The sequence below is a fragment of the Athene noctua genome, chromosome 4, assembly GCF_965140245.1.
Source record: "Athene noctua chromosome 4, bAthNoc1.hap1.1, whole genome shotgun sequence".
Classification (NCBI taxonomy): domain Eukaryota; kingdom Metazoa; phylum Chordata; class Aves; order Strigiformes; family Strigidae; genus Athene; species Athene noctua.
Genome location: NC_134040.1, coordinates 13,386,175 through 13,402,212, shown reverse-complemented (window position 1 = coordinate 13,402,212; position 16,038 = coordinate 13,386,175). Strand labels below are relative to the sequence as shown.

Sequence of the window (16,038 nt, the reverse complement as noted above, 5' to 3'; positions counted from 1 at the left end):
AATTATTTTGTTGCGTTTTTTAATTTTTCTTGTAAATGAGGGAGTGAAAGCATATAGTCAAGTTCCCAGGAAAACCTACCACAAGGTATGTAAATAATTGAGCTAACCTGAACATATTTTGAATATTTGCTGAATTTAGATACTAGGACAAAAGAAAATCTGCTGCTTTAATAATCCAGACATGCCATGGGCGTGGAATACCTGTTGTGCTCTTGGAGGAGCAGGGTGCTACCAAAAGCATGAAGACTGGTCTGTACTGTGTGTCCAGTTTTGGAAAAACATAGTTGTGGTGAGAAGACCTAAGTCTGGCATATCACTTTATGATGTAAAAACTAGCAATGTCAATAAAATAATTTAATTTTCACTGTCTTTTGTCTATTTTTATGACTGTTACTACAGTGTTTAAGCTGGCTGGGACATTTCAGAGAGACTTCACAATTAATGTGCTTTGATAGCTGCTTTTAAGGTTATTCAGGAACAATAATCTTATGAAAGCAGATCAAATACAGTAAAAGGCTACTATGTCTGCAACTTTTTTGTAAGGTTTTTGTTAGTAGTGTGTTGTAGCGGGTGGAGAATGCTTATGCAGCAAAAGAATCAGTGTCTTAGTCTTACTTGAAAAGAGTGAGGTTGAATGATCAAGAGGGAGTCTAAAGAAGAAGGCCACTTCTAGAAAGTTACAAGTGAACTTTTTTATCTACTAAAAATTATTTAACCAAGTCCATTTTCTAGTATGGTGATCATACTGCATGACATACCTCTCAAGGATAGGAAACAGTGCCTGCCAACAAGAAGATTTGGAATACATGATTGGGATATATAAGGTTAGCAACTTGTCTGTCCTGTTTATTATAATTAATCAACTCTTTTTCTTAATCAAACTTTTTTTTTTATAGGAATTTGTTTACCAGAAAGCAAAGTGCAAGATTTGAAAAACAAAATGATGTGGGATGGAAGTTGTTTGGAAAAGTACCTCTCAGAGAAAACTCACAAAAAGATCCAAAGAAAATACAAAAGGTATTTGTTTAATTCTGTGTTAGGATTAGTGGTGAATGTAGAAGCCAGTTAAGTTTATGATCTGCGTATATGACTGTGAAGCATGTTTGAGTTGCACACAATTTCTTGGACAGTATCAAAGAAGGTTCTTAATTGAAATTTTACTTCCATTATAATAGCGTCGTTCAAAAGAATGAATAGAATGTATTCTACATGGCTATTGCATTGAATGCTCCATAAAATCATGTACCACTCTGGTATAAAGCATTTCATGTGAAGATTCAAAATATATGAGTGTGTGGGGGTTTTTTATAATCAAGCTTAGTAGGTATTTTGAAAATCTTTCAAATTTCTTTATCTTGTTCTAGCTTTCACTGGTTTGTGGCCTTTGTGTCATAGACCCATGCACTTCAAAGGGGAATTGTGTTCTACTGGGCCTTGGCTTATTTGTGTTTAAATAGTAATGAAAAAAACAGAGGTTCAAGATAGAGTGAACATGGTAGAGTGCTAGAAACTTGTGTTGGAATGCTAGTTTCACCCATTTCTTGTTTTCTGAAGTATTTGCCATTTGGGATTTAAATTTTCCATGTGTGGGCCTTGATGAAAATTTGGTTACTGACTTGGAATGTTGGAACAATACAACACAGTTCAGAAAAAGTGAATGGAATAATTTTTTTTTTCCTTGTACAATATAGTTCAAAAGAGAGTGTGTATTGAAATGTTTGTTGAAGTGGATCCTTGAATAGAAAGAAACTTTAAAAGCATCAGAAACATTAAAGAATTTGGATTTCTCTATCCCTTCATTGCTGCTTGACTAGTTTTGATCTTGGTTTTTATGTGTGTGTCCACTGCTTATATTTGCCAGTAGTTAGATCCATGATTTGTCAAACTTCAGTGGCTGGTTTTGAGGGTGGGGAGGGGAGTGAAGAGGTTAGAGCTATAGCATTATCACATTGTTGTCAACATAACATTTCAGAGGACTGGTTCTGTTACCATAAATTTGGTCTCAAAAGAACCCCCTAAGACTCAGGTTGACGTTTTAGAAGGTAGGCATTCTTTATTGCAGTGCTGGATGCACGGGGGATCATTCCACCTACTGTGCATACCAAAAGACAAAAGCACACTTATATACAAAAAAGGATATGAGTATTCATGTAAATTCTGAGAAGTACACAAGTACAGTACCTATTTCCAGAGGATCTAATGCATATCTTAATACATTGTTCAAGCTACTAAAAGTCGGGGAAGGGTCTCAGAGGGGCTTCTGTGGGGGTTTTCAGTGGTCTGTGATTGTCCCTAGTGGTTGTTGAAGAGGTATCTTAGTGTTCTTTCTGTGAACTCTTGAGTTCTTTTTTTTTATATGTACAGCCTCATCTTGGCTCATTGCTCTGTCTCTAAAGTTTCTCAGCTTTCTTATCTTTGACTGCCACGGGTGTCTGTTGCTTTCTCTGCCCTCCCTGGGATGTACCCATCACAACTGCAAAAATTATGTCCTTGGCTGCATTCTTGTCTGAGGCCCCTTACAGCAATTAGCACCAATTGCTTGCAGGCATCAGCTAGCAGACATCAGTTCTACTGCAGATGAACCCAATCACAGTGCTAGTGAATCAAATTGCCCATCTTCCCAATGGGGAAAAATCTTGTGAAATCCAACTATGTGGTCAGTAATTGAGCTCCTCTAGTGATAAGAAAATGTTCTCTTTCAATCTCTGTCCTGTTTTTGGCTGGGATAGAGTTAATTTTGCTCCTGGTAGCTGGTACAGTGCTGTGTTTAGGATTCGGTGTGATAATAATGTTGATAACACACTGATGTTTTAGTTGTTACTAAGTAGTGCTTATTCTAAGTTAAGGATTTTTCGGTTTCCCATGCTCTGCCAGCAAGCAGGTGCACAAGAAGCTGGGAGGGAGCATGGCCAGGACAGCTGACCTGGGCTAGCCACAGGGATATTCCATACCATAGAATGTTGTGCTCAGTATATAAACAGGGGGGAGTGGCTGCTGGGGCATTGGTCAGTGGGTGGTGAGCAGTTGCATTGGCATCACTTGTCTTTTCTTGGGTTATATAGATATATCTATTTTTAAAAATTATATTACTTTTCATTACTATTATTACTATGTTTTATTTTAGCTATTAAGCTGTTCTTATTTCAACCTGTAAGTTTTACCTTTTTTTTGTTTGTTTTTTTCTTCTGTTTCCCATTCCACTGGGAGGGTGGAGTGAGCGAGCGGCTGTGTGATGCTTAGTTGTTGGCTGGGATTAAGCCGCGACACTGTCTCACTTGGTCTGGGATTTTTGGATCGCACATATGCATTTTATGTGTTTGGGGCTTTTGTTGTATTTCATTCAGTTCTTGCTTCCTTGTTCAAACCACTAGAAGAGTAGGGAGGTTTGCGTGGAGAGATTCCATGTAGTAAGAACTTAAAAAACAGCTGCTGTGTGTGAAAGGAGAATGCTGATTTGAAGGACTGTGCTGCTTAATTCAGGGTAAAGTGCCCTGGAAATCCACGTGTGTCATGTGACCGTTCTTAGCTGTAGCCAGGCTGTTAAAAGTGAAGTTGAAGCAGCTTTTTGAAGCTGTTGCTATGATCAACCATTCAGACTTCATCTACAGCTTGTCTTGCTACAATTGACAATTCCAAAGTGTTCACCAAAGATTTTTGATGACACGATGGAAGCTTAATAACTGCAGTATTCTAGGTTACTTATCTCTTCTTTGATAAGTGGATAAACAGTTTATTAACATTTTTGTGGTTATTGCTGGTACTGTGAGTATTCTTCCTTTAGATACAAACTATCTTACTCTGTGAGTATTCAGGAACATTACAGCTTTGGTTGTATTAAATTTGTTAGAAAAAAGTAGCTATTAAAGAATTATGTGGTATGGCATCCAGCCATTAGTGAGTTTCTGGCAAGATTGCAAATCTGAAACAATTGTCTACAATGCCTCTTGGATAACAATAACTAATCCTTCCTAATTTATTTGGCACTTTCCTGAAGTTATTTTTGACATGGAGACTTTGAGACATGAGTAATGTTGTAAATAACTAATTGAGCCTCACCAGCATCCAAAAGCACATCCTGATTTAGGTTACCCCTCACAGGTTGCTTTGACAATGACAAAGTATCACTTGTGTGCAGGTTTCTGCCCATTTGGAGGCATGCTTTCAGCCTTTTGATTTGTGCCTAAAGAACTTGCATATGTGTAAGTGTAGGAGGTGACAGCATATGGCTATTGGAATGCTGCCGGTTGGCCAACACCAGTTCCTTCCCCTTTCTGGAAGAAGGGGTACTAGGCCAGAAGAATAAATGTTCTGGCTCTATTTCTGCCTTGAGGTATGTATTTTATGTCCAAGGTCAGAAAAGTAGGTGCTTGAAAGATTCTTATCTTGGGTATTGAAGAATTTGGAGGTAGGCAGTGAAATGTGGGAGTTGGGGAAGAAGATGGCTGTGGTCAAGGTAAATGGTTGGTGGTGTAAATTGTTTCAGTGTCTGCCTAAACTTTTTTTTTTTGACAGGTGTCTATTAATGTCTGTGTTTTATGTATACTTTACTTGAAATAGGGCTTGATTTTTTTTTTTTTTTTTTTCAAATTAATTTTCTTTCCAGAAGTGCTGGGGCCTTCCTTAAAGCTCAGTGCAATGGGAGTTACGCTTGCATTATTTGAAATCCACTATAACCACTAGGTGCCCTGAGAAGCTGATTGATTGGGGATGCAGCGTTGGTGACAGTTTTGGAGCTTGAGACTCCATATCTTGATCACCAGTGTTTCATGACTTGACTACCACACTGTCTTACGCAAAGAGATGTGAAAAACATTGTGGCACACTCTTACAGGAACTTGTCAGTGTGGGAGCTGAGTCTTGAGGATTAGGTGGTGAACAATGGTGACAACATTGTAATTGTCAGCTCTACTATTGAGTGAAGTGTGTAGAGCACACAGTTCTAGTGGAGAATGCCACCCAGACAGAAGGGACTAATTTGGAAGTATTCTTTTAACACAGCATTGTGTGTAAGTTCCTATACACTTTAAGAAAATTAAACTGGAGGGAGAAAAGGGAGGGTCAGTTTTTGGGACACTGTGGGCAGTCAGCAGGGTTTTGAAACAAACTGTTGATCTCTTGAGTTAACATAGTGATTCATAGCAGCAGTCACCTGTCACTCCATAATATACATTTCTGATTATATTAACAACTGGGCTTGTGCAGACTCGATGAGAAATAGTTAGACATAGCTCATGTGCTGCTGGCCACAATTTTCGTGAGTATTGCTTCTTTCCTGTAGTACGTTTTATTCCATCTTCTGTATGTGCAGGTTTATCTGTCTTGATTCATAGGATTCAGTACTCCGACAGACTTAATTCTCATGTTTTGTGCCTGCTGACCTGATGTACAAAAGAATTGCGTGTTGGCATGCCCTTTTGTAACTAACTTTTCATCACTCTGCCTCTTGAGTATTCATCTGGATTTGTACTGAAGAGATACTCAGTGCTCTTAAAAGGTTTCATACCTATTTGCTGGTGTCAGAAAACGGATGGGCTTCTGAGAGTCTGCTATGTGAGATGCCTCAAGTTTGGGAAAGGGTGGAGATACAGACTGTGCTGTGCTTTTGAGCTTGAGCCTCTGCCTCCTGTTCCATTTCCTGCCTCTGTTGGTGCTGGTACTTGAAACAGGTGGGTTGTTTATTGAGCAAGAGCCTTTCCATTCTCTGAGTGCTCAGGCTTGACTCACTGATTCTTTTCAAGGAAAAAAAAAAAACAACAAACTAATTCATACCATAGAGTCCAGGTCTTACTGCAAGGTGTCTGCTCACAGTGATGTTATTGTTTATGCAGTGAAATACTCATGAGCCCATAGATTGTAGGAGACTCAATCTGCCTAACTGCAGAGGCTCTTGAGTACTGTTTCTATTAGCAAAATCTTAGTTTATGTTTATTCTGAAAGGCAACTTAAAGGAAAGGTAATAAATTCTTCATTGTGATTATTACTTGGTTATGGTTTCCTGTCTTGAAAAAAAGGAAGAAATAAAATTTAAGTTGCATGTAACTTGTTTAGACTATCAGAAGTTCTTCAGATTATCTAAGATGCCACAAAACAGCGTCACCATAGTAGTAGCTATGGTTATAATTTTCTGTTTGTATCAGTCCTCGAGTTTCACATACCTAGGGACATCTATTTGATTGTACTTGCTTGGTATGAAGCTCTTTGTGCACAGAAGCTAACTTGACTGAGCCACAAAGCAGTTCTTTCTCAGGTCAGCTTCTTTTGCTTCTGGACAGACGTTAAAGAAATCCTTTGTGCCAGGTCATTAATTAGCCCTGTGGCTATCCCATTCATTTGGCTGTAGAGTCCTGTAAGGGAGTTCATTGGTATGTTCATCATTCCATCTTCTGATACCTTTATCATATGGAGGAAATATTTTTTTCCACAACAAGATGAACAAAGTGGACTGCAAACTTAAATAGTCTTGTGGAAGGTAAGGATGATGTGGTTTTGTGCACATTTTTTAAACTTATATAAAGGGAACAATCTTTAAAATACATTCTCACTGTACATTGTTCTGATATTTCCCCATAATAATCTTGTCTGAGATTGAAATAAATTTTCAAGAAAGAATGCAATTTTAAGATATGTGCTTATGTAAAGTAGAAAAGAGGAAAAAAGTAATTGAACTGCAAAGTGGGGAAAAATTGATCTTAGAAATACCAGGTTTTGCTTCCTTGCCTTCTACTTGTAAAATAAATTATGAAAACTCCAGACCCTCAAACTTCTCTTGCTGTTCACAAGTTGAATGTTGTTATACCATGACTGAAGATGGCTGTACATACACAACTGAGCCAAGCACAATATGGAAGGAAAAGTAGCATTTTTTTTTTCTCTCTGACCAAAAAGACAGGTGTCTGAGCTCATAAGCCTTTTCTCAAGTCCTATAAAAACTCTTCTGACAGCCCTCAGTTGTTCAATTAATGTATATATGGCATAGCATCATACTGTATTTTAACAGTGTGGGAATTAAAATCACTCCAGCTAAGTTGTTGTTTGTCCTACTTCTAATGCTGACAATATACATGAATATTAGTCTTTTGGTTAAGCATCAATACTGGCATATGCTTAAGTTGAATTGCTTTGTATGGTCACTAAGAGCTTTTGTACAGCTTTTTTCCAGTTAAATTTTTAAAGCTTAAAAGCTGTCAGAACAAGTAATTTCATCCAAGAAGCTGGAAGTGCAGGTTTACATGATTAATTTTTTGTATCAATTATCTTTAGGAATCCTGCTTGAGCAGAACTGGTTATGTCAGATGCTTTTGTAATTGATGTGTGAAAATGCACTAGAAGACAAGATGATAGTACTTCACTGAGAATAAACACTGAAGTTAAATTATCTTTCCTTCCAGTGGACTATAGAACTGAGCTAGACTTTGCAGCCACTTTCTTCCAGGAACTCTTTTCACGATTGGCAAGAACAGCAGATATAAATACTGTATGTTTGTAACTTCTTTCTTTTTTTCCCCAGTGGTTTCGTTAGTGAATGCTCTTGAAAAATAAATTCCTTTAAATATTCAAGAAGAGGTAAAACTATTCTCAGCATATCATTTGGTTGTCTGCTCTCATGTGATCAGTCTTCACAGAACTTGTTTACAACTGGCCAGTCGAGATCTTGTGTATTAAGAGACTAATGTATATAGAGGAAAGTCGTATTTTAGATATATCCAAGAGACATGTTACAGCTGTCTTCCGAAAGGAGCAGTTTAAATGAAATTACTTTTTTTAATAGCATATATACCTTCTTTTTTTTCTGTAATAGGAAAATCCACTTTCCAATCAGTGTAATTTTTTCCCCTTCCAAATCTGTGACTCTATGCAGACTGTTCAATTTAATTGTATGAATTACAGTAAGAGTAAGAACTCAATGGAATGTCTTTGTTTTCTTTGAGTTTCAATACCAGAAAAATTCAGTGCACATAACACTTGAGGCCCTTCCGTAACAATCTTTACTCATAAATTCAGGTCTAAATATTTGACGATCACATTTGCTGACAGTCTGTATCAGAATATTTAATTCTATTTAATTTAATAGCTGTTCCTTAACACTAAAAAGTAGCTATGATTTTTAACCTAGGGTTTGTCACCTTCCCAAACTTTCAAGGATTTATTTTCGAAAGCCACAGTGCTCTCTTGTGGGGGCTGGGGGAGACTTTTAGGACTCAAAAAAATTAATTACTGATCGGTTGGATTCCTCCCATGAAGCCACCAATAATGAAAACAGTCTGTTTACCTCAGGTGCAGTGGAAAACTACCGGGGTTTATGTGCAGCTGTGAGTAACAAGTTTGTGTGAGGCCCTGGGAGCAGATTCCAGGCGTGCTGTAGGTGGAGTGGCAGCATAAGAGCTCATCGTCAGGCTTTTCAGCACACCTTGCCTGTTCTGCCCTTACCACTACAACAAAGTCATTTGAGCCAGACTGTTCAGCCTTGATGATCACATTAATACAATATTGCTTCTATCATGAAACCTGCCAGCAGTGTATTCTCACTCCCTCCTACCAAAATATTTTGATTATTTTTTTTTCTCTGATCATTCCTGTATTTGTTTCTTTTGAGGAGGGGGGAGATTGAGAAGTCTTATTCTTTTTTGGTACCAATGCTAAAATTTCCCAACTGGGCTGTCTTCAGCTGGAGACACAACAGGCTTTCTTCTAGGAGTGATGCGCTAACAGGAAATAATGATTTACCAATTATATATTTCTGTAATAATTAGGTCGACTATATATGGGATCACCATTCAAGTCAATTAAAATCAATTGTTCTTAAGAGGCTTACTCTGCACTATATGATAAAGTGAAAATGAGCTCTTGAAACAGCTAAATGCATTGCTTGGCTCATAGGTGATGCTTTTTCATGGGATAAATAGTTGAGCTTATAACAGTACTGTAGGAAGAATCTTCATAAGTTGATTTGGGTCAGTTATCACTCAAGTTGCTCTTCACTTGATTTTCCTTTTTTTATTTAAACAATAATCCTAAATGATTGATAAGACCCCTTTACTCAAAGTCTGTTTTTTGACTTGAGCCTGTTCGGTGGAAAAGTGTTGCAAAGCAACAGCACCCAGCAAGAAATACTGAAAGAAATTTCAACCCATGCCTCAGACAGACAGTGATAAAAGCTCCTGTTGAGAGCTGCATGTTTTATCCATGGTGGAAAAAAACCCCAAAACACCAAACCAGAGAAAAGTCTTCTGACTGCTGACGTGGAGGTTCTTGTGCAGCTCTGTGTGCAAGAGCACTCCAGATGGAAGCTGTGCAGCATGGCTGGCTGGTGCCACGTGTTCTACATCTGCAGCCCTCAGCTGATGGGTGGCAGTTGTCTAAAAATACTGAGTTTTCTAAGTGTTTGTCTGAACCATGCTTTACGCTGTGTTTATATGGTCCATTCGGGGCCTTTGGAAGAGGAAGTGGTTGGTTCAAGCTGGCTGCTGGTTCTGGGGGGAGCTAGATCTATGATTTTGCATAAAGCATTGTCTTCTGCTCATACTAGTTTGTCTTTGGATAGATCACTGGATAAATCATTGTGACTAATGGCCATAGCTGTTAATGACGGGGTGAGTGTTTGCATGTAGACTTCATTCACACTTTAAAGCATTCTAGGCTGTAAAATGTGTAGTGCATTTTCGCTGTTCTGCAGTAGAAGTCCTAGGATGTAAATGAGTCACTTCCTGTGTTCTCCTCCTCTGGGTTCATTTCTACTCGTCAGCCTTCTAAAAAGGCAGGATTTAGATCTGTCATAGTGTGCCTAAGTTCCTTTTTTTTAAGAACAAAGAAACAAAAGCGCAGTTGCAGTGCAAGAAGGCATAGTTACTGTGGTTAGTTTAAAACTGAGCTATGCTTATTCTTGTTGCAATTTCTAGAAATAAAGGCGTAACTCTAATCTTTCCACTTAAGGATTATAACCCAAAACTTGCAGGTTGTCTTAATGCAGTGCTATTTCATGTCTGTCTTCTGATCAAATTAAATATTATTTTATTGTAATAATGTGTAAAGAGCATCTAATTATTGTGAAAGTAAATAAAAATAGGGAAAGGAAACCTGGTTTGTCACTGAAGTCCTACAATATTTTTTTTCCAAGAACTGTGCTAGATAGATTATTCAGCAATTCCAGTAGACTGTATTACGCTACAAAGAGTGTGTTGCCCTTGTCCTGAGTTGAAAATTACCTGCCTCAAACAAATCTACTATCATATTTAAACAGAAAAAGCAGGAGTAATAGCTCCCATCCTCAGTAAATCAGGGGTAATTTAATACTATGGCATAAGGGGATTGTTCCTGAGTATTTTAATAATAAAAGAATGTAATGCGACCCATCCAAGTATCATAATCTAGCAGACTAGCTGCCAAAGTGCTGCTTTTGATGCTTTTGAACTTCTTCCCTTATGTTATAAAGTTGTGAAAGCACAGGATAAGTTATGAATGTCAGGCTAATAGAAAATACAAGCTTTGAGTATCAGTTTTAACAGTTATGACAAGCTACAAAATATATTTTGAAAGGAAGTGAGAAGCTGGTTTTCTTCCTTTTCTGGTTTTAAAGCTCTTGGTTTAGTTTTATCTCTCTTTAAAACTCCTCATAAATTGTCTGGGTCAAAAGCCCTTGGAAGCTGGAAGGATCTTAAATAGCTGTAACAGGTGGTGTTTAAGGATAGGTGTTCTTTCTGGCATGATGATAATAAATCCAAGTATAAGCTTTGTTAGATGCTATTGCAGCTAAAATGTCAGCTGACTATAGTCTCTACTGAAAGGCCTGTTTCATAGCCACTGGTATGTTTCAGGGGAAATGCAATAAGTTTAAAGTTGTCCAGTGAGATGATAAACTTTGTCTGTCATAATTGAAACAGTTATTATACTTTGTAGCCTAAGTTGATGCTTAGCATTAGGTGGAATATAAGTTCACATGGCACAAGATTATTTTTAAATGCAGGAAGCCACAAATTCATGGAAAAATGCTTTACTTATGAGGATGAAGTACACAGCTCTTCCTAACTTGAAAATTTCAAGTCCAGGGAGGACAACTTTTCAGAAGACCTGATACACTGGTGGAAGTTTGTTCTGATTTTTTATTAAATGAGAATCCAATGTGCAGCTGTCATTTGTGTGTCTGCTAGTGCTTACAGATAGATAAACACCTACATGTTTGTGTAGCCAGTAAGTTTTTTCAGTGTATTAACCTTCCACCATCCATGCTGATAAATATCACACAGGAGGTTTTTGGAATTTTTTTTTCCCCCATGAGTTTTTTGAATGCAAATAGAAGTCCTGTAGAGAGAGCAGGCCTGGAAATATTGGCACATACTCTAGAAAGCTGCATCACACAAATACTTGGCAAAACATTTACTGTGAAGCAAAGCTGGAGATAAATCCTTAGACAGGTGTGTAGCCTCCAAATGTTGTGATGGAACTGCAGGAGACTAGAACTTGCATTGCTAAAATGTAAAATTGAGAAAACGTTGCTAGACTTCAATATTTTATTCTGTTAAGCAGAAGCAAGCTCCCAAGAAACCTGACCCAAAGGTTTTCTTTGTCTTCCATTTTACACATTCAAGCTTCATCTAAAATTAAAGAATGGGGGGAGGTGAAGGTTTTGAAAGGCTCTTACCATGCTCACTAGCAACAGAAAACAAAGCTGATGTTCTTTGGCTCTGCAAATGAATGGAGTTACTGTATGTGCGTTACTGGAAACTCTGAGGATCCAGATGTAAGGATTTTAAAAAGCCAGACTGGTACTTTTTCTTTAAATGTCTTTCTGAAGTAAGACTGTAAAAACATTTCTTCAAATTTTATGTTCTCATTCTCCCTCTCTTTCTTAGAGGACACTTGATCTCATTTTTCGATATGATTTTATTACATATTTTTTGGGCTTGTTAGTAATCTCCACATATATTTTCTTTTACTCTATTGAGAAATTTTCTTTCTCATGACAAAGTTCAGTTGAAACAGTTTTATGAATATTAAAGCCTGGAATAGGATAGACTATGAAGATATGTTGCCTTCCTTCATTCATTTTATTTATATTTGTGTGTAGCTTTACAACTTAAGGTTAAGTCTTGAGAAGAGATGAGACTGCAGCTTTTTAAAGAAGATTATATTCAGGAAAAGTTACATGTTGATCCATTTTTTTGGTAAAATTAAACATAGTATGCACAAGTCCACCAATCCAAACAGTTGATGAGAGATACGAAACACACCATCAGTGTAAGTACAGAAGAAGCTTTTGTTAGACATATAAGAAATTGGCACCAGTAACTTCTTCAAGGGTAGTTTCAGGGATCAGAAAAGTAAACGTCAGTATAGAAAACCACTCAGAAGCTTTAGTGCAATAGACTTGTCACCTTGCTTTTCCATAATTTCAGAGGGCAGACAAGTATCAAACTTGAAAAGGTCAGAAATCCTTAGAGATACACAAATCTTGATAAGGAAGCAGAATCAAAATTAGTAGAGGGATTTGAAAAGCAGGGAGGGAAGTGGAATGGTTAAAAGTATCAAGCGAAGTACCTTTTCTCACACTGGTTTGTGTGTGTACCTACTGAAGTCATGCAGCTTAATACAAGCCTGTGCATACTTGCCTACATAGACAGCTGTTTGCAAACAAAAATAGTAACTGTGCTGCAGTCGATATCTGAACAGCATAATAATATGAGGAGTTGTGCATGGCAAAGTAGATGATAACTCTTGGGTGACTTTATACTCTTTTGAAGATTGCAAGTACCTGAGGTCATATTTGCAAGATAAAATGCCATATTCCTGTAACTCCTTTCTTGTATCCTGGAGTTAACCCAGTCCTTTGGCCATTTCAGAATGGTGTCAGCATGAAGCTGATGTGGCATAGAGAGTCCTTTTATTTGTGTCTTGCTCAGAATGAGGTGGAAGCTTCTGACATGCTCTTCAGCCAGACTAAAGAGCATGTTATTTGAGACTAGATAGGAAAGATAAGTTTTCTTCTGCAACATCAGCACTAGTGTGAAATGGTTGGAAGAAGTTGATGAGAGATTATTTGGAAGGGTATGGTGCTGAGGCTATACAGAAAACTGAGCTGTGAGTGGACATACATACAGTTTATGTAAAATTATGTTTTTACATGAAGTACATATCTGGTGTCATCTCAATCCCTGGAAGTGATATTTAAGGGATATGCTGAAAACAGGTGTTGGTAATATTTTTATTCTGGCAGATGCTCATTAAAAAAAAAAAAAGAAAAATAATCATTTAGCTTGTATTCTCTTGCTCAAGCATTTACCAGATGCTTGCCCTGCCGGAAGCCTTTTCAGTAGATGTTTCCACTTGTTTGATACTGCAGTATATCAGATAGTATATAAGGAAACTGTGCACGTGCTTATATATGCAGATTACATTACATCCTTTTCAGCAGTAGGGTTTTTTTGTTACTGTGACTCATATCGGAGTCTCTTGTAACAGCATGCTGTACAATCTCATTAAAGATCCCACATTTGACAATAGAGAGCTGTTCTTAAGCTGCGTGTTTCATAGGTATGCTTTGTCTCCAAGTACTTCAAATCTAAGGAAATATTCTAGGTTCCCTCCTTTTTAATAAAGCCTGTCACACTATGTGAACCAAAAAGCACTTAAATTATTTACATACAGCACAAATGAAATGTGAACCCTGAGGGTGAGAATCATCTGATACGTAGCAGGTTGCATGATTAGAGGTGACAGACTCCAAAACAGCAAACTGTTATTCTTTCTTGGAAGACCTAACTTGGCCTTACCTAGGCTTAGGTTTTAAATGTTCCTTAATTTGATGCTTTTGTTGCTCAAAATATGATGCTATAAAAACACATACACATAAAAAGTGTTAAAATAGTGCAGTGGCTGGAGCACAGGACTGCAAAGCAGAGTATGTGGCTTCTAGTTCTCTCTTTAATGTTAACCTTTTGGAAGTTGTGTGCGTTATTTTATTCGTTTAACTTCAGTGTGAGTGCATGAGACCATAGTTGCAAGCCCAAGCTCTGAATCACCTGCAATCAGAAGAGACAAGTAGATGCTTCTCAGGGGAAAAGGGGGAAATTTCAGAGCACTTGAAGCGATGCCTAAAAATAGGTAGTGTGGGGTTTTCCTCATGTGAACTGGGCCATAGCATCTTACCCTTACATTGTTTAAGCATTCCTCGTTCATTAAGTAGGGAACAGGAGAATACTGTGGTACTAAAGATAAGAAGGATGTCCGGGTGGAAGATAAAACTTCACACACATGATGTTATTTTTATCAAGTTCTGTCATCATATTGCTATCTTCTGCTCTAGGATCCTTTCTGTAACATAAGAGGATTAAATATATATATAGAGATGAGTAAAGCAAGTAGGGCTGATAGTTCTTGAACCACTAATTAATTGTAGGACTTGCCAGATCACTTTGGCAAAGTGTGCAGGCTGAGTATGCACCTTGGCTTTCTCAGGTTGTTAGATCAGTAACTAATAGACTAATTGCGTTTCAGAGTAGTTCTGTACTGGTTTTGAATTTATATAAAAAGCCCTCATACATATCCCTTAAGGAATTGTTTCAAAGTTTAATATCTGAGCTCAGCAGTTTGTATTCTCTTTCTGTCAAGTTTTGAAGGATATACTCATAATCCAATCTTTGCTTGAGGTGTCAGTCTCCTTAAATTCTCTTTGATTACTGTATATGTAAGAGCCTCCACTAAAATTACTTTTTTTATGGCCTGGTGCCATGTCAAGCATCCAGTGTTAGTTTCCTGACCCAAAGATTATCACAAGTTTCATGATCTGCTGGTTTCAGTTAAGGTTCTGAAAGAAACAGTCCTGCTGTTTGCTCCTTTTTCCTTCCTTTTATTTCCACATTTACACTGCCCCACAGCAGACATAATCAGAGTAACCAAACTGATCCAGCAAAACAAAAGGCTAGTTTTTAGCAGTATCATTTCCCTCATCTAGTGCATTATACTAGTTGTTGTACAAGTAGTTGTGTACTAGTCACACAACTACTTAATGAGGGCACAAAAAAATGTTGTGAGGGGCCAGAAGGGCAGGGGAGGGCAGTGAAGTACTGGGTGAGTACCAGCTTAAATTAGTCTGTTAAACCACTTCATAAATAAAAGGCAGGATATTGCAGATGGACAGATGAACATGCAGTAGAAAGCTATGAAGCAGCAGAAGGGAATGTCGAAGCAATATTTAGGTAGCAGTCAGAATCAAAACCCAGGAAGACCAGTTGTCTGTTGTTTGTGCAGACCTGATCCAGTTGCTGTCTCGTGGAAATTCCAGTGGAAAAAATACCATGTAATTAAAGCTTCTGCATAACTTGTTTGAGTAGCCTCAGGTACTTTCATAATTGCAGCAGCCTAGAAATAGTGACTGCTACCAACTGCCTGTGTAACGTGTGGCTAGCTGTGGTTTGACTTACGGAACATACTTAGCTTTTCACCCCACAGAAGTGTCTTCTCATGTCACCAGCATCACTTTCTCCCAATCAGTGTTTTGCAGAATCCATAGTTGGTTGAGATCATCTTTTTGTGGACTGACAAATGGCTATTTCCTACGTCCAGAAGAGCTGCAGTATTGTTCTATTTTCAGCCTGTGAAACCACGGAGATTTACCACAAGAATACCGTTGTCCACCTACGGTTGCTCTTCCTTGTGATCTGAAGTTTTTTTCTGTGTTAATAGCTGTAATATTAAAGAAGTGGGTTTTGATACATGCAATAATTTACTGCTTCAGATAGCTTATGAGAAAAAGCATTAGCATTGGAGGCTGTAGTGCTTTTCATGAGCTACTTGCCATTGTGGTAATTATTAGTGCTCTGACACTAGATGCTTGGATGGCAGATGTCTGTAATTAATTGGTAGTGGCGGGGATGAGGCTGAGATACTTTTAAGCGGTGAGGTCGTTCTCATTTGGTATTACACTGCTGCGTCCATGAATTAGATGAGAAGTCTCTGGTTGAAAACAATAGTTGATACAACAGCTAGCACTTCTAAGAAAATAAGTTATCTCAGCCTTTACAAAGCCACCTCTTGAATGCAGAATAC

General features: G+C 37.8%; 1 protein-coding gene across 3 annotated transcripts in view; it reads left to right on the top strand.

Moving 5' to 3' along the window:
* The window catches only part of TBC1D14 (TBC1 domain family member 14), a 75,195-nt gene that overhangs the window by 22,274 nt on the left and 36,883 nt on the right, over positions 1-16,038 (top strand). For all 3 annotated transcript variants that reach the window (XM_074904470.1, XM_074904471.1, XM_074904472.1), the window contains one exon: positions 897-1,017. In XM_074904470.1, the coding sequence (XP_074760571.1) occupies positions 897-1,017 (121 nt within the window). The remainder of the gene's footprint in view (positions 1-896; positions 1,018-16,038) is intronic.